The 20,838-nt window shown below is 38.4% G+C and overlaps 1 protein-coding gene across 2 annotated transcripts in view; it reads right to left on the minus strand.

Moving 5' to 3' along the window:
* Nucleotides 1-491: 491 nt before the first annotated feature.
* Nucleotides 492-20,838, minus strand: part of COL9A1 (collagen type IX alpha 1 chain) — a 61,775-nt gene continuing 41,428 nt past the window's right edge. For both annotated transcript variants that reach the window (XM_072333646.1, XM_072333647.1), the window contains 10 exons: nt 16,888-16,941; nt 16,068-16,139; nt 12,579-12,614; nt 12,423-12,467; nt 10,508-10,540; nt 8,735-8,881; nt 8,198-8,252; nt 5,646-5,834; nt 2,880-2,957; nt 492-1,735 (listed from right to left, as the gene is read on the minus strand). In XM_072333646.1, coding sequence (XP_072189747.1) covers nt 1,548-1,735; nt 2,880-2,957; nt 5,646-5,834; nt 8,198-8,252; nt 8,735-8,881; nt 10,508-10,540; nt 12,423-12,467; nt 12,579-12,614; nt 16,068-16,139; nt 16,888-16,941 — 897 coding nt within the window. In that variant the 3' untranslated portion in view covers nt 492-1,547. The remainder of the gene's footprint in view (nt 1,736-2,879; nt 2,958-5,645; nt 5,835-8,197; nt 8,253-8,734; nt 8,882-10,507; nt 10,541-12,422; nt 12,468-12,578; nt 12,615-16,067; nt 16,140-16,887; nt 16,942-20,838) is intronic.

Below are 20,838 nucleotides of genomic sequence, written 5' to 3' on the forward strand. Positions count from 1 at the left end.
GTAGAAGATGATGGTTACAAGAAAGTTTGGCCAAAAAGTCTCTGACAGATGTGCAAATGTACTTTCTTTTAGTTTGCAGTGTGACCAGACAGCTTTTTTCTCTCATTATCTTATCCCTCATTATTATCTTACCTCACTTTCTGTCAGCAGATGGGTTGCAGGGAAGCAGGGAAGCATCAGGTTTCTTTGGGGGAAGGTTTATGTATTCCTTTTTCTGTAATTCCCTTGAGCATATTTTTCCTACCTAAGTGTTGTGTGGTACAGGCAGAGCTCAGCTGCTTGTGTTACTTCATATTTTCACACGGCCTACAAGTCAACAACTTTGAATAGAAGTAGACAATGAAGGGCTAGGAAAAGAAATGCCTAAAGCAAGAGTGCTGAAATCTGGATTTTAAAATTTGGGTGTCTAAAAGCAAACTGAAAGAAAATGCCGTAGGATTGTTTCATTGTCCTCTGTAAGAAAGAACAAACACGCTTCAGAGGAGGTAAGTCAAAGATGCACTTTAATTTATACAGAGAGAAACAAAATATCCACATTGCAATTTTTTTCTCTGAAAATTGAGTTTCTCTAAAAAAGGCAACTCTGGTGGTCTTCTAGCCGTTCTGTTTATTGGTATTGAATGTAAACACGCATACAGAAGCAACCAAGGAGTTAAGACATTATTATTTGGGCATTTGTACAACCACGGACGTGACTTCAATGTATGTAACCTCAGCTACAAAAGGAGTACATTTCTGGGACTTAACATTCCCCTGACAGGGGCTTCCTGCCTTTTTGTTTGTTTGTTTTTCAATTTCACATAGAAGGAGTCAAGCTGGAATAGGCTCCATCTGAAACTAAGAACGCAACACAGACTGAAGTGGAAAATGAAGAGGTTATTCCATGTGGCTTATTCACAAGAACCCAGTGATGGTACAATTACAGATTTACAGCATAAAAGATGGCAGCAGAGGCAGCTTTCTGTGAGAACAGCCTCCCATTGCATTTCTACAGTGGAACCAAAGAGCTGAGGGAGGCTTATAGCGTATCCTGTACAGCACATACATGCAATGAAGTGACTGCAGATGAAGTGATGTAATCTGCTCAAGGGAGCTCTAGGTTTTATTTTACAAGCACAAAAATAATAATAATAATAATAATTAATTAAAAAAATAGCTACAACTGAAGTGAATAAACTATTCCTTTTTATTTTATGTCTGAAGACGTGTTCTTTCACTGTTTATCATACAAAGAAATTAAGTATGGGTAAAGAAGTGTTCAGGGCAACTCTTTATTTAAAAACAATATTAATTAACAAGTGCCTTTATTTTCCCAAAGGGAAAAAAGAGCCAAAATTCTTCCTGTGTATTTTCATAAGCACCATTGTTCCGACTTGTGTTGCTAAGTACACCTTTACAAACAATGTACATCCACTGTGTTCAAAATGCATTACTGAAATCTTGGGTGCAAGGTTGTGTTTCTCCTCCATTCCTTATTTTTTTTTTTTCCAGCTGTCTGTGCAGGATGTAAATGGATGCTAATGCTTTGTGGCTTTTGCGTTGCCCATTCATGGCCCTTTCACGTTCTTACCAGCAGCTCTCTGTCCAGCCTGCATTCGGCAAGACGACGGCTCGCAGTACCCAGGAGGGCCGGGAGGGCCAGGAGGACCAGGAATCCCAGGCTGACCAGCCACACCAGGGGGACCTCGTACACCATCACGGCCTTCCCTGCCATAGCTGGGTTTACCTGGTTCACCTGGAAAAGCAGATACAGGTCTAAATTTGGGAGCATGTGATGTGGTCGGTATACACGTGGCTTTACTACTTTTTTAGCTTTACTAAAAGCTGTTACTAAAAGCTGTGTGAAGATGGGGTACCCTTTTCAATGCTCTCAGTGTCTTCCCAGGAGAGGTGACCACTCAGAGGGACTAACAGAGAACCAGGCTGTGTTTACACATCTGTAGCAATGAAACAGTCCCCTCCAGTTGCACTGGTATAGATCTGCCATTATAAGAACCAAGACCATACAGCTGACTGGAGGACTGCAGGCAGCTCTGATGATGATGATCATGAACACTACTCACTACTTCAGAGTAATATTACCTCTCCAGAAAGACATATCAAAAGCTTATTTTTATTCTCCATTCAGCTATGTTGGAGAACAGATGTGCTGAATGGTTGAGCACTAATGTATGGTTTTTCTTCCTTTCTAGAACTTCAATGAAGGGATTAAATAATGCAGTGATTTTAGTAAACCTCTTCCAATCATAAATTTCCAAAGGAGAGAACATTGAGTATCACTATATACTCAAGAGAAATTGTTTTTCTTTTTTTACAAGGAGAACAAACTTTGACAGCTTCTGTCTGTGTATATACAGAAACAAGCCATACAAAGACATTTATGGAAATGCTTATTTTCATTGTTGGCCACTAGAGGCCAGTTGTGCTACATTTATCAGCAGGTATCCGTCCTGGACCTTTATTGATTTACGCTGCAAATTAATTACAACAGAAATAAATAATTGAGTTTTAGATGGCTTAAATTATGAATGGAGATTTTGAAGACTGCTGCACCTGCTAGTAAGATTGTCTGATGTTTGAATCTTGTCTTTCTATTGCTCTTCTCTTTTATTTAAATCATTTCCTCTTTTTTAATGCTCTGTATGTATTTTATTCTAATCTTTCTATGCCGATGTAAATGGAGCAGAGAGGTAGTGCTTTAGGAAAGAGCTGATTTTATCATTACTTACAAAGTAAAATAATGAAGTCTTGTTATTTGGAAGTTTATTGCTTGTTGGACACCTTTTGGATTTTCAAGGCAGCGTGAGGTATCAGTTCTGAATAAATTTCTACTACAAATATCTTCCTTTTCTTCTTTATCCTCACCCTTTTATACTTACCTGGAAGACCCCTCGGTCCCGGGAGACCTTTCACTCCTCTGCCTGGAAATCCTCTTTCTCCCCTTTCTCCTGCTTCACCTAAAGCAAATTTTTGAAATGTTAGTTAGAGCCTGCCTGGAGTATTACCTTCAGTAAGCTACTCCTCCGAAGTAGATTAATAGGAAGTAGCTAATAGGCAGAGCATTCAGCTGGCTGTATATATTCTTACCACCTTGGAACAATGTCCTGACAGTTGTAAAAGATTTGGGATTTGAGTTGCCTTCTTTATATCTGAGTTAAACACTGGAGGGGGAAAAAAAATGGGGACAGGACAGTAAGCACTGCGTGAAATGTTCCATAACCTACATAGTAGATATCAACCAAGCTCACAGAACCGCAAGGGCTATTTTGGATTATGGCCTGAGGTTACTGTCAGATGGCTTTTGAAAGACCAAGTGAACTCAGCTAATAACTAAAAATTCTCAAGTGCTGTTCCTTGAGACAGCTGTTGCAGAGAAGACGAGTTGATTTGCTCAGAATACAGTATTCTATTGACATCCACATAGGATATTCACTACAGTAAAAATAAATTTGTTCTCACTCACTGCTATTACAGAAACTTTTCTTTAGTGGATGCCCATCTTTTCTTCAAACTGATATGTAGCTCCCAACAGAAAGCATCTTACTAAGAGGAAGCTTTGATTTTTGTTATTTATTTTAAAGCCTAATTCTGATCATTGTATACATTCCTCAACAGTCCACATGTTTACCAGTTGTGCACACCCTACTTAAATTCTTCATCTGATTCTTTGATCCAACTTTGCTGTTGTTGATATTAAAGTCACTGTATCGTCATATCTTCTGCTGCTCTGTCATCTCATGGCCGCACATTCCTGTGTTTCTATTTCCCCTATCGTGACCAGAACAATTCTCAACTTCCTCCTTCTCCTTGCTTTTTTTAACTCGTCCTAGGTACCTTCCCTTTAACTCCCATCTCAGACAGCTTCCCAAATGGATGGGGAATATCAGTTCATCTCTAAGAGATCTGTGGAACCATAGTGACTACAAGGAATCCAAGGAGAGGTATAAAGATCCTGCCACATGCCACCAAACACATAGCTATCAAGATCATAATATAATCCAAGACTTTCTGTGGTATCTTTCTTGAGGTATCCAAGTGGATTCCGTGTAAAACAAGTAGCTTAGTTCTCCTAGTCCAGTCATTTGGCTGCAGTGAAGTCCCTGATGACAACTCACTCCACCATTTTCTCTGATCTTACCTCAGCCTCGCACTGTGGCACTGCCATGGAATGGCCTGACTGTGGGAGGAACTAAATAACCTACACTATCTACTCACCAGGTAACCACAGAAGTGGATAATGACTGGTGTCAGCAAGGCTGGAAAAATCACTGAATGTTTCTTTCAGTGCTAGTCCTATGCCTAGACTGCTTTGAAGTAAGCATTCCAACAGCCTCACATACATAAAGAGGAATGTATAATTACCCAACTAGCATAGCAGTGCAATGTAAAGAATCTAACTGTAGTAGTCGGCAGGTGTTTGAAGTGCAAGGCAGTTTCTATTTTGCATCTTAAAGTACCATCATGAAAACTGTCATGCTTGAGAGCGCACACCCTTTGGTGTCTGCAATCTTGTTTCAAGGTTTACTATAAGGTAACTTGGAATTTGATGGTAATTATGGTAGGAAACAAAGCCTTTTGCTCATTTTTAGGTAGCTTTTCTTAATGTGCTCTGTAAATTTTTGTTAAATATGACTGCAGTACAGCCTGCTGTCTGCTCAGTCAATTTCAGCATATCAGACCACCTTTGTATTTTCAACGTTTTTGTTGCTTTATGAATATAGATGACACTACATTAAATAAAACAGTAACAGAGCTACAGCAACAGTGCAGTTAAGGTTTGCTTTCTTTGTATTCTATTCCCTCTCTCATCAAAGATTTTTCCAATTTTTCTTTCAAACAGAAGTTGAGACACAAGTAAATGCTCTAATCCAACAACAGACTGGCTGTGTGCTAAAATATACAATTTTTTAACTAAAACCTTCCTTTAGGAAAACAAATTGAAACCACTGCTGAATAGAAAGAATAATACATGCAGAGTGCACTGAAGGCTTTGCAGAAAATTGTATCGTGTAACCCTTTGGAGGCATATAAACCCTCTAAGACAGGAACAAAAGAGATTAACCTACCTTGTGCTTCTCAAAAAACAGCAATTTAAGTCAAGCCAATTTTCTTACAGAGTTGTCTTTTACAAAGGATTGGTGAATTGCAGTATGTGTTGTGATGCTGTTATACATAAGAATGGCTCAAGTATTATGCCCAAATATGAGGCACATTGTTGTCAGCCATTTGTAATATAAAAACAAGATAGACTTAGAAGAGTAGACTAGCAGTAGTGAACAGATTTGACTGTTTATGTCAGCTTGGGACTGGAATTCTTGCTAAAGTTCACAACGGGACTGTAGGAGGATTGGGGAAAAGAGAATTACTGCTGAAACTTTTCAGCAAAGGAAAACTTTTAAAGAAAAACTTTAAATGCCTGTGAGAAGGGCAGTTAATATTAGGAAATTGATTCAGCTGCTTATTTCTAGATCAAGGCAGGCAGGTACTCATCCTTTCCCATATTGTGTAAGTGATTTGATAACAAAATGCAGATTTATAATCAAATTTTACTGAGGCCAGGCAAATGTGTCCTCAAGTTACTGGGGCAACTGAGGGGAAAAACAGGTTAGGTTCCTAATGCAGCCTTTTGTATATGAGTTCCTTACCTTTAGGACCTTTACGACCGATCTCACCAGGAGGACCTTTAAGGCCAGGCAAGCCACGGGGTCCAAGCTGTCCTGGGAAACCATTTTCCCCAGGAGGTCCTGGAGCACCTGGAGGTCCAGGTCGGCCAGGAAGACCTGGAGCACCAAATTCTGGCCGCCTAAGACTGGCTGCCAGCTGAGAGAGTTGTTCTGCAATGAACAGAAGGACAAAATTAAGCTGCCTGTGGGACCTGAACAAGGATATAAACAAGTATTAGAGTTTGCTAAGGAACAATGTATGTTCTTTGCTATGGAAATTGATGGATTACAATACAGAAATTTCCTTATGTAAAATGTTAATTATAAAGTATGTTACATATAAGTTACAATCCTAGACCTACCAGTGGTAAACTGCAGAAGCACTGTGAAACTGGTCAATTTGAAGCTATATCTTAAGCTTTAAGGTTTGCAGCCTGAAATACTTAAATGTATGCAGTTTATTTAGAAATATCCTTATAATTTTGTTATTTCATTTTCAACCATCTATAAGAAAACTTACTTGATTGCTGTCCCTAAAAAGAACAAATCTCTCTCTTCATTATTTCTTGTTAATAGTTGTTAAGATTCATTTTTGAAAGAAAGAGCAGCTAAAAAGCACATGGGCAGTCATTTGCCTTTGCAATGAGCCTGTAAAGTAAGTACAGGCATTATCTTTCAGAAGAAAGACACCCTTCAAATCTGTGCTCACAAACCCAAATCTGGTAAATAATTGATCATCTTATGATGTTGATTTTAAGGCAGATCACAGGAGCCTTCTGTTGTGGGGTTAATAAGAATAGAAGAACAGCAAGTGCTGGTCACTACAACAGTGGTGCACCGGCAGCAATACCACACCAACCAGGACTCCCTAATTCCCACTCATCAACTGATTCACCAGCTAGAGAATGAAGGAATCAGCAAGGCTTGCTCACCCTTCAATAGTCCCACATGGCCAGTGCAAAAGTCCATTGGAGAGTGGAGGATAACAGTTGACTAGCGTGGCCTGAATCAAGTCACACCATTGCAAAGTGCTACTGCAGCAGACATGCTAGAACTCCAGTATCAGCTTAGTCAAAGGCAGCCAACTGGCATGTCACAAATGATATCAACAGTGAGCTTTCTTGAGTCTCTCTGGTGGCAGAGTGCAGACCACAGTTTGCTTTTACTTGGAGGGGCACTCGTTATACCTGGAATCGACTACCCCATGGGTGGAAACAAAGCCCTGCCATTTGTTATAGGCTGATACAGACCTCACTGGAATATGGAGAAGCTCCTGAACACCAGTAATACATTGATGACATTATCATGTGAGGCAACACAGCAGAAGTTTTTGACAAAGGGAGTTCAAATCATTCAGTAGGCATAAAATCAGCCTTCTGTTCCTCGGGATGACCTATGCTAGCTATTTATTTCCTTTTCCTGCTCCCCCTTTCACTCCACTTCTGTAACAGTGTGGAGTGGTCATCATTTTCCTTGAAGATCCTCTTCCAGACTTCAAATCCATCTTTCCAGTATGCCTTATAAAAAACATTCTGTGGATACAGTCACACAGTTCCATATGACATTTGCCATAAATTCTGCATGACCTGACAAGAATAGCTATTTTGCATCCACAATCCAGAAATAGTAAGGTAACAGAGGATAACAGAATCTGAAATAAAACGGAACTATGGCCAGCAGAAAAATAAGGAAGGCTAGGTATAGCAATCTATAGACAAGGCCTACTGAGGAGGTGAATTTCATTTATGGTTGTCTTTAAAGTGACAAGTTTCCTAAAGTCCAACCTGAGCCTCCCCTGGCTCAACTTGAAGCCAATCCCTCTCGTCCTATCAGTAGTTACCTGGGTCAAGAGGCCAACTCTCACCTCACACAACCTCCCTTCAGATAGTCGTAGAGAGTTATATAGTCTCCCTTGAGCATCCTCTTCTCCAGACTAAATAATCCCAGCTCCCACAACTGCTCCTCACAAGGCTTGCACTCCAGATGCCTCACTAGTTTCTCATATGGTGTGTACATTCATAGAATCATAGAATAGCTTGGGTTGTAAGGCACCTCAAGGATCACCAAGTTCTAGTGCTCCTGCTACAGACAGAGCCAACAGCCTCCAGATCTGTCACTAGACCAAGCCGCCCAGGGCCCCATCCAACCTGCTCTTGTATACCTCCAGGGACTGAACATCCACAGCCTCTCTGGACAGCCTGTTCACCTTGCCACTCTCTCTGTAAAGAACTTCCCCCTGACATCCAATCTAAACCTTTCCTCTTTGTGCTTAAAACCACTCCCCTTGTGCTATCTAACCTTGTAAAAAGTTGATTCCCCTCCTTTTCATAATCCCCTTTTAAATGCTGGAAGGCTACAATGAGGTCTCCTTCTCTTCCTGAACAAGCCCATTAACATGTAGAAACATTCTACAGCATACCCTTCTGAGGGCAGGATATTTTTTCTGGATGAAATTGGGAAAATCTTGGTTGCTGCCACTTGAGTTTTGTAACTTAAATGCTCAAGAAACATCAAATACATTTTAGCATATTTACCTTGCATGACTCTCATGCAGACCTGCTTAATGTGCTGATCAGTTGGTTCTTTTCCCTAGGATTGAAATATAATAATTTTAGAACAGTTGATATTACAGTATATTTTGTTCAGTATGATGTCTGCTTGTCATGGTTTTGGCAGTGGCTGTTCAATAAAAGCTGTTCAATAAAAGCTGTTCCAGTCCCTGCACTACTTCAGCTGAAATCAATTTGACCAGGCAGGTGGGTGTTTACTGTGTGTGTGTGTGTGTGTGTGATATGCCCATGTCTAAGACATGGTACATGCACATCACAGAAGTGTGGTGAGCATAAGAGAATAGAAGTAAACTAAACAATGAGGTCCAAAGAACTAACTATATACAAACCTAATATTTCTCCTTTGTTTAAATGTGCCTGTTGCGAGATATAGTGTATTTTGAACCCTACTGTAGTATTTTATCTACTCATGCAAACGTATCTCCTGATGTGAGAAAAGGAGTGGTGCAAGTGACAGCTAAGAGTTCAAAAAGATATTGGTTACATGAAGGCAGTACTTACAGCTGGACCTTGGCTGCCAGGCAGACCTGGAGCACCCTGTTCACCCTGCAAACCTCGTGGTCCGGGTGCACCTCGTGGCCCTTCCATGCCAGGCAGTCCCCGACTTCCCTCTGGCCCACGGGAACCAGGGTCTCCAGGATTACCAACCTGGCAATGAAAGAATGTTAAATGACTGCTATGCTAGTGGTAGATGTAATCTGACGCATCCAAATAGGGACAAGGGCTATTCATGAATGCAAAGTAACAGCCACTGGCATGCAAAATTAGTGCATAGATTCTTTTTATATAAGCATCTAGAGTCAGTGATTATGCAGTTTATAAAATTAAAGAGTTCCTCTCATTTCAAGAAAAGATGTGGGAATATAAGGTATTATGTCGAAAGAAGACTGAACCTTCATCACATGCACAAGACAATGTTTCTACCACAGGACAGTCTCTTGGTTTGTACTTCTGCCCTCAGTCATGTCACATATAACTTCTCTGGATATTACTTTAGGATAGAAACTTTTCATCTCACTTCTTGCTCCAAATGCTCCTCACAGAGTACCACAGTATGAACTTGCATCACCTAGCCCCAGGCTGGGTTTTGGAATACAAACTTTTGCTTTGTTGATGTGTCAAACAGAGTTCACAGCACACAGGTTGGAGGGCCTAGGCTTCGCTGTGCTGTCACAGGGGAAGGAGCACCCTTACTCAAAGTGCTGGTGGCACAGTGCCACAACAGATGCACTTCCAGTATTTTCAGTACTGAGGGAATGGATATAAAGAGCTGTTTTACTGGTGTAAGTATCCTGTTCCCTGGGAAACTGAAGGGTTGATATGGCTACATTAATATCACCACATAAGTACATCCTAGTAAATAAGCTATAGCTTAGGAAAAGGAAAGTGATCCCCAAAGCCATGGACCATTAATACAGATTAAATCCACAAGATGGAGCCATTTCCTTTCCATCTACGCCGCACTTCAGGCCCCGTCACCAGAAGGCCATGAGAATATACTTCTACTGTTGTAATAATGAGAGCTACACAACCAGGAAGCCATCACTTCTTTCTTGCTCAGTCTGGCAAGCTGTCGGGTTTACTCGACCACCTGCTCACCAGGATGATGAGCACTCTAGGGTTTCATGCAGTGAAGAGAGAAAACTAGACTTCTCCCCTACTCCATCTCTTCCTTGTGTCCTTCCCACAAGATCTCAGCTAGCAATACCGCATAGCATGCATTTTCTTAACCCTAAAGGCACACTGGGCATGAAGAACACAAGCATAGCTAATTTGGTAACATTCAGACTCAATTCCCTGTAGGCAGAACTGCTGGTTTGCTGGTACTACAACCCAAACTGTCAGCTGCTGCAATAATCCCGCTCTTCAGTGACTCCAAAATAAAAGAATGCATTCAGCTCTCAAATTTTGTTTTTCATGTGACATACAGCCTTCTGCTCACCTTCCGCATGAAAGCTGTTAAGGAATCAGAGCCAGAAGTAATTTCACACAGACAACATAGTCCTACTACCACTCTTCTGCGGTATAAAGACTGCACACTGATTGCAGCCATTACACTGAGCACTCTGCTGCACCACTCCTCCGCTGCCCAAGGAGCATGATCATTTCCATCTTAATTGTACTCAAAATTTAGAAAGAGGAAAAGCTGTTGGAGCACGTTTGATTTAATTGTGAGAGCTCATTATTTGTTTTTTTCATTTCTACATCAGAAAACTATCCATTTTATCTACCAGATCTCTGCATTTCTCTAACAGTGCAGTTCTTTATACTTACAGATCCCTTTGCACCTGGTAATCCCATATCACCCTAAACAAAAATAACAAATGCTTTATTAGAAAAGAGTACCCACTGTAACAGTTATCACAAATGCAGTAAGCTTCATCATCTTCCTGTAAAAGTAAAAAGCTCACATATTTAGCACCCAAGGCACTTGTTGATTATGTAAAACTGCACTACATAATAATTCAAATTAATTACAATTTATTTGGAAAGGAAACATAAATCTCAGAGTATTCTGTAAGATTCCTTTCTCACAAGACTTTCTGTCTGGCACAAACAAGAAAGTATTTTTCTTACAACTGACTCTGTACTGCTTATTTGTCAGAATCACAGATGTTTTACTATGCTGTGTTTGTTAGCCATGAAAAGATGTTAACAGAAACCAGACAGTTGTCTACTCATTCTGCTACAGGGAAATCAGACCCCTAGAAATTTCCATTCCCATCGACACAGCTCCTGCCTCCAGCAAACCCTGCACAGTTTATCTGAGAATAGCCATCTCACTATAGAGAAGGTTACATCTTTCATTCTGAATTAGAAAAATAATAATAATAATTTCAAAAAGTGTTTTAGTTCAAAATCTTGGTTCATCCAAGAAACATTAATTCTTCTACTCTGATGTTATTGGATTACCCTTGGAAATATTTCAGAAAATTTTATTCTACCAGTTACTAAATTGTATTGGTGAAATAAGTAGTTTAGAAAGGCCAGAAAGGTCACCTATCTATTAATATGTCTTAAGTCAAATAGAAATGACAGTTATCAGTTTAGAATCACAGACTGGCTTGGATTGGAAGGAACCTTAAAGCTCATATAGTTCCAATCCCCTGCCATGGGCAGGATCGCCAACCACCAGATCAGGCTGCCCAGAGCCCCATCCAACCTGGCCTTGAATGCCTTCAGGGATGGGCACCCACAGCTTTCTGGGCAACAAGTTTCAGTGCTTCTCCTCTCACTGACTAAAGAATTTTCACCTAATATCCAATCTAAATCTTCCCTCTTTTAGTTTAAAGTCATTCTCTCTAGTCCTATCAATCACTATCAGACCATTCTAAAAGTTGTCTCCCTCCTGTTTATAAGCTCCCTTTAAACATTTAAAGGTTGCAATAAGGTCTCCCAAGACCCTTTTCTTTTTTTAGGCTGAACATGCCCAGCTCCCTCAGCCTTTCTTCATAGGGGAAGTGCTCCAACCCACTGATCGTGCTCAAGGCCATATTCAGGACCAGCTCCAACAGCTCCATGGAGTCCCTGGACCTGGACATAGTACTTCAGGTAGAGACTCAAAAGGGGACAATATACACTGCATTAGTGCATTTCTTTTTCTCTAGGAAAACAAATTCCCAAGGGCACATGTCACAGATATTACCCATGTGAATTCACAACACATCTCACATCTTCAGTACTATTACAGTGCCACTGCCTCTTCTCAGACCAATTTCCTTCTAACAGCCAGTCGCTTCAGCTTGTTGCCAAAGGTGAAGGGAACACAGTGCATTTCAGTCAAATCTGCGTTATTAAGGTTAATTATTACCTGTGCGCCTGCTTCACCTGAGTTAAACTACCTCTTCATCCTTACTGCCTCAAAAACCCACAATTTACATATATTTATATATGAACATATACATATATTTGTGTGAATATGCATATATATATTTTTAATATAAAAATACTTGGAGTATGCACGTAAACAGATCCTAAGAATATGTGTACTTCAGAGAGCTTTAAAACAGCTGAAATATACAATCAGGCTAATAGAACTGCTGTGCACCACAAGATGACCATTTGGTACACAACTACAATTGTATTGACAATGACCAAACCTTGTGTTTGAAGTGCTCCAACAATATTTTTAAGTTTTAAGTAATAACAAAGAAAGATCCGATCCAGTGAAGAAAGAATAATATCTTACTAAGTCACCCTTTTCTCCTGCATCTCCTTCTGATCCAGGCGCACCCTATACCATAAAATAAAAACATAACTATTAGTCTTCAGATTTAGTCAGTGCAATGTACTGCAGCATTTGGCAGTGTAAATTGATAGTACTATGACCTGTAACGTGACTTACTTGTTCACCCTTAGGTCCTGGTTCACCCGCTGAACCCTAAAAGGTTAAAGATACAAAAATATTTTATGATTTGAAACACAGAAACTTAATTAGTTTTTCTTCTACTCTGTACAGTCAAGCTCAGCAGCAATTTCAAACCAGTCATGGTCCATTTTCTATTTTTTTAATTCCTTTTACTGAATGCATTTAGAACAGGCAATTCGGAGTTGTACACTATATCACAAGTAACGCAGTTAGGAACTTTTTAGTGCTCTCATAAATCATACTCATTTAGGAAGAAAGTTACATCTGTCCTCTTCACTTACTAGTAATATCTACTGGGAAAGATAACAAGACGTCAGGACTACACTACTATGGAAAACATTAAAGATTCTTTGCAATCAAACTTCTAATGCCACTTCCCTGGTGCAAACTGTCAGGTAGAAACAAAATGTTGAGCAGGTTCAAAAGCATACTAAATTATCTTCAGTCCTTCCAACTATTGACTGCATCAATGCAGCACACCTCTAAAGTTGTAAATATTTAAATATGATAATGAAAGACCTCAGTCTTTCTAGACGATTAAGGTGACAGGCTGAAGAAAAGTAATAGCATGGAATATACAATACGCTGCCACTCTGCTTAGTACAAGTTCTGACTGTCAGGCAGTAGCTGATCTCTCCCTCTTATGTCAGATATTCTTGCATATGCTACAGCACCACTCTGAAAGTTGAAGTTATAAGTTAAAATCCAGGAAGTGTATCATATTTTCCAGCCCTATTGAAGCACTCTGTGTAACTGTAAGACAGTTGGTTTTGTGGGATAAACACATCCAGACCCCCACTATTTCAGTCGTAATCTTATCTTGCTTGCTACTTAACTTTCAGTGCTTTTGAGCAGCGCTGTCTCTAGAATTTTTATCACAATGGAAGCCAAATCACCTGTGTCTTAAAGCTTACATTCTGCACACCCCCTCTTTTTAATTTTAGATTGTCTTTATCTTAGAATCCTGTAAAAAAAAATACTAAAATGTACCTATTTGGACAGGAATGAACCAAATTAATTACCTCATTCATTTTGAGAATGAATAGTTTCTTTTCTATAGCAGAAGTACTTCATCTGTAGATTAGTGTGCCATTTAAGAGCATGTAAATATTTGTTTTGTTAGAAAAACAATCACACAGTCCTTACTTTTGTTTGCAGACTGTGCACATTCAAACGTTATCATTCCTAACTACAAAAATTGTACATGCATATGTATTTTAAATAGACAGATGCAGTACTTTCTCTGCAGTTTCAGAGATCCATTTATTTCCTACAAGATGCAGGCAGAGGATATGGTGTAACATCTGCAGCTTCTCAAATTCAGATTTGTCCTCATGTTGACAAGGACGAAGAGCCAATACTAAATTATCCACTAAACTAAGCAGTGGAAACCACAGACCTATTTAACATTCATACTCTGTCAAGCAACACAGAAACCACTTTGTCTAAAGTATTCTCAAAATCACACCTTATTAAGGTTTTCCAATTACTCAAACAAAAAGACATTGATTTCCAACCTAACCTAGTGGTCTTTGTGTTGTTTTTCTCTACTTCTCTTTTGAGCAACAGAGTTGCAAATAGATGATGAACATGAGAGAAGCTTTTGCTTTTGTGCAACGTGATCTGCAATATTTGCATCAGCAAGCATAAAAATCACAGCTGAAAAAATCTGAACCTATTACATTGTCTCCCAAAATTTCCACTAAGACAATAGGGTAAGATGTCAGAATATGAAAATTCTTACTTTTTGACATACTATTTATCTATTAGTAAAAATCCCCCTCAAATCATGCTTAAGAATTTTTTTCAGAGGCCACATTATTTAACAGCATCAAGGAACTTATTCAAGAAACACATCAAGGAACACCAAGGTCTGGATCTTAGTCTGGTACCATTTAATTTACTAACATAGGTAGAACCAGATGCAGCTGCAAGTTGAACAGGGTAGAGAAATAACAGAGCGGCATGGTGTGATCATTCTTTAGGCTTGTGACTTGGGTGTACATCCTGGCAAAGCACTTACCATGTCAAGTCTGATGAAAAAGTTCACTCCAGTCTCTATGGGACTGAAGAAAAAACTGAACCAAGGACAACCAAGTTCAGTTGACACATATCTCAAAACAGAGAAGGTAAAAATCAGTTATAGAATGAGACTACTGGTAGGGTAGCTTTCTGGACTTTAAGATGCTCGCACTGGGCATGAAACTGACCCTAATATCCAAAAATAATTCCAGGAAGAAGTTACTGTAAAATGCTAGTTAGATAAAAGAAATCTCCTGGCTGTAGCCTAAATCTGAATGGCTCTATACACAGCATCTACACTCTGTTTTTATCATAGAAGTCAAGACCCTTTATATGACTGATGATGAGAAACAGGCAACTTTGGAAGGAGATTGTCATCACTGCAACAGATAATAAATTCCTTCCATATTTGCTTCTCTAAGTGTTTTCATTCTCCTTCAGCAAGAGACTAATGTATAAATCATTGCCAGTCTAATAAGAATGGTTATTTGTATGAACTTACATTTTACTATAAACATGTCTCTAATCTAAACATAAAAAAAAAAGTCCACATGAAGAAAGATTTTAAGGACAACAGTCCACCTTGAAACATTTTTAAGTACCTGAGCAGCTTTAGAAACCTGACAAACGCAACTGCAAGCCCTGATTTACTGTATATGTGGGGCAAACCAAGGGCAGGATTCCTCCATACAAGGAAAGATATCGAGAGCAGTGATACCAACTAAGAACCATGTGCTTCCCTAACTGTAGGGGAAAGTAAGAGGAACTTTAAAGTGCAATTCATTTCATGTGAAGTAGATGCTTGAAATAGGAAGGCCGAATTACATCCTCTCTCGAATCCTATTAAGAAGATCAATGACATTTTAGTTTCTACATAAAGTCTTTACTGACATCTGATCAGCAAATTGGGATATCTTCTTGCAGAAGCCCAATTCTTCTCTTCAACAAAATACTACTGAAGCTATTTAGATCCTGTAATTGTGCCTGCATACACAGGTGTCTCAATTACTCAGTGCATTACTATAGCAGATCCTAAACATATGTGAAAGACACTGTATCTACTGTAGAACTGGGATGAAATTCCATATAGTTCATTAGTGACCAGAGAGCCTGATTTACACTTTCAGATCTGTCTGAGCCATTGATTTTTACTGTGGTATGTTTCAAATTCTAAATAAATAGACAAACAAGCACTAATAATCTTAGGTAACCAAATCTCATAAGTTCTGTCATGAAATTCCCCGTATATCTTATGATCTCATAAGTTTATAATACTTATGATACTTATAATTATTTAATGGGCCCTAAATAACACCTAACAAATCTACATTCTAAAGAAGCAACCAGACATGAATTCATGTAAAAAACTACAAACTATGCCCAGATTATTGTATTTACTTCTCATGTCAAAACGCAGACTGTACACATGAGCACTTTTCTTACCCGGTCACCCTTACCACCAGGTAGGCCTGGAGGACCTGGTAGTCCAGGAAGTCCAATGTCACCCTGGGGACCCTGTGAAAACAAATTAAGGCTGTAAACTTTCCCAGTCTGTTCTAGAATAAATAACTGAGAGCCATACCCTTACAAAGAGATGGGTTCGAATCTTATTCCCAGTACAGCATCAATTTGATTGAAGATGATTATCTGATCAAAATAGAGCTGATCCAAAATGCATCCTTTTAAACAGCATCTTATTATAATTTTATCGCAAACATGAGAGAAATGGCTAACAGGGCTTTCCACCCTTAAGTCCTTCAACTGCAGCCTGGTTCCCTTAAAAATACTTTCTAAGATCTTACACTCTGATTTATGCATTCCCCTGTAACAGCAGGCTCTTTCAACCAAAACCTCCCCAGCTCTGCTTCTGACAGTTATTGTATAAATACTGCTGGAGCAGTAGTAAAAGGTGGCATTCATAATCTGCTCCATTTGATAGCTTCACATAGCTGTTAGCAGAAAGACTGACTTTCACTTTTCCTGTTCCCCAACTACACACAGACCACATAGGGGTGCACAACCCAACTTCTCACATCACTGAGATATTTTTTAAGTAGTAGGAATAGTCACACATCTCCATATGCTTCAAAACATTTGCTAATACTAGCACAGTTGGAGAGGACTGAAAAAGAAACTCAACAATCACTCATTTCAACATTAATTTCAGCTTCCTGCATAGATGAATGGCTAAGTGTCATTCCAGTTGATACTACAGCCTCTTGGAAATAAACACAAGCACTGAATATGGAAATAAACTGCTTACCCATTTCCCTGGTAAACCTGGAGGGCCTGCAGGACCTGGCTCTCCTCTGCTACCCTTATAGGAAACAGAAGGACATTGTTACCTCCCAAAATATTTCTGGCAAACTGGGAATACAGAATGATTTTTTTCTTAATGGTTAGTGAGTTGTACTACCTAGTAACTTTAAACAAGATTTATGTTTATTACTGCAAAGAAAATAATCAAGTGCATTACAAATAATGAAAGACTGAGAAATGCAAAAATTATTAAGTTACAATGGCACACAATATTTAGCTAGCATTAGACGATTCAATTAATTAATTCTGATGAGCAATAGTGTCTCTTTCGTGGGTCTGCAAATGAAAGTTACCTGTTAGGAATGCACATATCTCACTAATAAGACAGTTCTAATGGGCATTGTGACAGATGAACTCTTAGCTTTAGGCTTATGCTTAATTTCAACAAATGACAACAATTAAGCATAATTTACAAGCTCTATGCCCATATCAGAAAACATCAGACCTGCAGATATTTTTCTTTTTACTTTTTAAATGCCGTCTCTAAAATTTGAGAGAGCCCATGATGCCACATTGTGATTGGCAAAGCTGACAAACGTATGCAGAAGTCATGCTTAACAAATGCACATAAGTAAAAATGCTTGTCTATGTACATATAGACTGTTACAGGGAAGGGAAAACTTTTAAAATCTCCATTCACATCAGTGATAAGTATAAATATGCTCTTAACTGGATTTTTACTTTATATCTTCACTTCAAATATGTTAATACATTCAGATCACCATATACACATTGGTGCTATAACTTCATGTTTTAATACAGTCATTTGAATATATATTCTGGGTAAATCTGACCTTGAATCATTTTTTCTAATGTATTTTTGAAATAAAGTACCTTCCTCAAAGGGTTGTCTCTTGTGACCATACATTTTAGGACAGCTTAATAAGCTTTCTACTCTCCCCTGTACTGATAAATTCAATCACTGACTTAATGCAAGCCTATATTTCACTTGAGACCCTCCTCTTACATCCACATAATTAGTAAATACATGAGTAGTACTTGCTATAAAAACATAATGTATAATTTAAATTCATAAAATACCATGAATAAAAGTTATTAGATATACAGGTAGACAACATGCTGTATATTAGTTTAGAAAACTTTGAATAAACACAGATTTAAGAATTTTAGTGATGTATACAATGCATAACTTCAAATATAATTATTTTCTTAATAATAAGGAAAATTTTGTGACATAGTAAACAATAAAAGGAGACTTAAAAATGTATTACACCAGGTCATAAATGAAGAATTGAATCCTACAATTCCAGAAGTAACTAGGTATCCTGGAGAGATCAGAGAATCACAGACAGACTTCCATGCATCTCCTCCAAAATATCCTATCATGCTAAAGTCACTGTCCTTTTCAAGTACTTCTTGTACAACTTCTAGAAGTCCTTTCAAGTCCCCTTCACTTCAGTACTCAGAAAATGCACTTCTGAAAACCTGTTTTTTAATTACATAATTCAGTATTCATCTCTGACCCAGAATACTATTACGTTTCTGATGCAGGAAAGAGAAGGATGAAAAATATGATCAGTATTAAAAGTTTTCTCCTTGTGTATGTCATACCATTCATGTCTGAATGGTATACAGCCATAAAATAAAGCTTCCTTCCATATGATTTAACTCCTTATAAACGTCTTAAGCACATCAAAATTTCTGCAGGTCAAAAAGAATACAATCAAATCCTTAATTTTACATTAAATGTATAAAATTCTTTGCTAAACAGGCACTGTAGGTACTTCTACAAAGAGTCTTTTTCTGAAAAAGAACAGAAAACCACAATTGAAAAGCATAGCATGTAGCTAACGGCATGTTTCTCATGAATGATGGCATTATGTCTGTAAGGACATGACAAATCAAGGGCCAACATTTCTTGTACATCTTCAGGAACAGAGACTCCACCACCACCCTGGGCAGCCCATTTCAGCATACTGACCATTCTTTCAGAGAAGAAATTTCTCCGAATATCCAACCTGAAATCCATCCCTTTCCCCACCCCCTTCCCCAGTGCAACTTGAGGACAATCCCTCTTGTTCTATCACTAGTTACCCAGGAGAACTGGCAAGAGTCTGACCCCCACATCACCACAACCTCCCTTCAGGTAGGAAGGAGGTTGCCCAAAGTCCCATCCAGACTGGCCTGGACTGCTTCCAGGGTAGTATAGTTATATTCACCTAATGTCTTAGGTTTACTTGTTACAAAGCATATCTGGCAGGATGGAAATCTACATTGCTCTTTTGATTGTGCCATAAACTATGAAACATTAACTCCTTTAGATATAAATTATGACTCACCACTTGTGAAACACCATAGAAATTATACATACAAAACATGCCCAGTAATACTAGACTTTAATTATAATTGTTAAGGTAATGAAATATGCACTTCAGGGAAGGTCAGACAAGGACAAATAATGTTTAAGACTCAGAAAATTATTAGGTTGAAAGTAATCTAAGATGATGAAAACAGTACTCCCATTTACACTTAGGTCGCTTGAAATTTCAGCATCAAATCAAGCTATTTTCTAAGCTGTTTATTCCCAATGAACAGAGAAACAAAAGCATCTCCAGACAGTAAGTCAGCCCAGGCAGTCTGAATATTTGCTCTAACTCATACTTGAAAGTGTCTCATAAGCAAGTATGGTATAAAATTTTATGAAGTTGACACTCAAACTTTGCTGCTGATGTTAGGAAAATATGCATCACATCATAAATACTTTCACAAAAACACGTTTGTCTGCATATGCATCAATGTTCTCAATTTAATCAATAAGTAATGAACTTTAACTTAAAGTGGTCCAAGCTTTCTTTTCACTTCAAAACCATAGAAATTAATTTATATTTTCCTAAGATAAGAGATTTAAAGGTTAAATAGGTGAAGAGAAACAGAGGATAAAAATGTGGAGAGGGGAGGAGGTGCCTGTATTTCCTGTAAATAAAACATGAGAAACGAAATCTTACTATGTCTCAACAAATACAGAGAAGGAAAAAATAAATAAATAAATAAATAAATAAATAAATAAATAGAGGTATTTAAGCAGTTCGGGAAGCATGGCTATATTCCACTGATTAAGTATGACATGCTGATGTTTGAGATTTGCTTCCTTCAGGACACCTGCCAGGATAACTGGCTTAGAAAAACTGAAATCAGAAATGAATTTGGTAATTACTTGGATTGGCAACTATAATGTGAATGAAACCAAACTGACTGACAAAAATAATTTGAACTGAACTTGATTTAGAAACAAAAGACAAAATTTACATGTTTCTCCAGTTCTTTTTCTGTTTTGCTCTGCTAAAGAAACAATATAAAACTCTTTATTTTTCCCCCTCTCAGTTGCCAGTTTAAGTTTACCAAGGAAAAAGGATGATTGAATAAAATGGTACTTCTGAAAACATTTTTCTTCTAAGGAGAGATGTGGTCAGCTAAGGATCTGCCAGTGTGAGTTTTTTTATTAGATTGATCTATCTTGTTTTCCGTGACTTAATATCTTCACTATGAAATTGCAAACATTTACAGACTTGCAAGAGGCCAAAATTTTGACATTTCAATTACATTACAACAGTTACTTAATAATGAAAACTGCACTAAAATGGCATGACTTGTGCCAGAGCATGCTGCAGTATTTTGCAAACTGTAGAGAGGTACTTTATTTTCCCCACAAACTCAGTCATTGATGAAAGTTTAATAGTTCCATGATGTTGAAATTAAATTTTCTCTTAAAAAGTTGTCTTTTGCAAGCAGCTGAATCAGAACAGCCAAACAACGTTTTGATATAACATATGCCTTAGATACCAGTTGGCAGTCCAATTTAGCAGTCAGCCTTGTTATAACCCCACAGACCTCCACAGAGTGCTGGTGCGTCTGGAACTACCAGCCACGCTATCTT

The sequence above is a fragment of the Excalfactoria chinensis genome, chromosome 3 (genome assembly GCF_039878825.1).
Source record: "Excalfactoria chinensis isolate bCotChi1 chromosome 3, bCotChi1.hap2, whole genome shotgun sequence".
In the NCBI taxonomy this organism is placed as follows: domain Eukaryota; kingdom Metazoa; phylum Chordata; class Aves; order Galliformes; family Phasianidae; genus Excalfactoria; species Excalfactoria chinensis.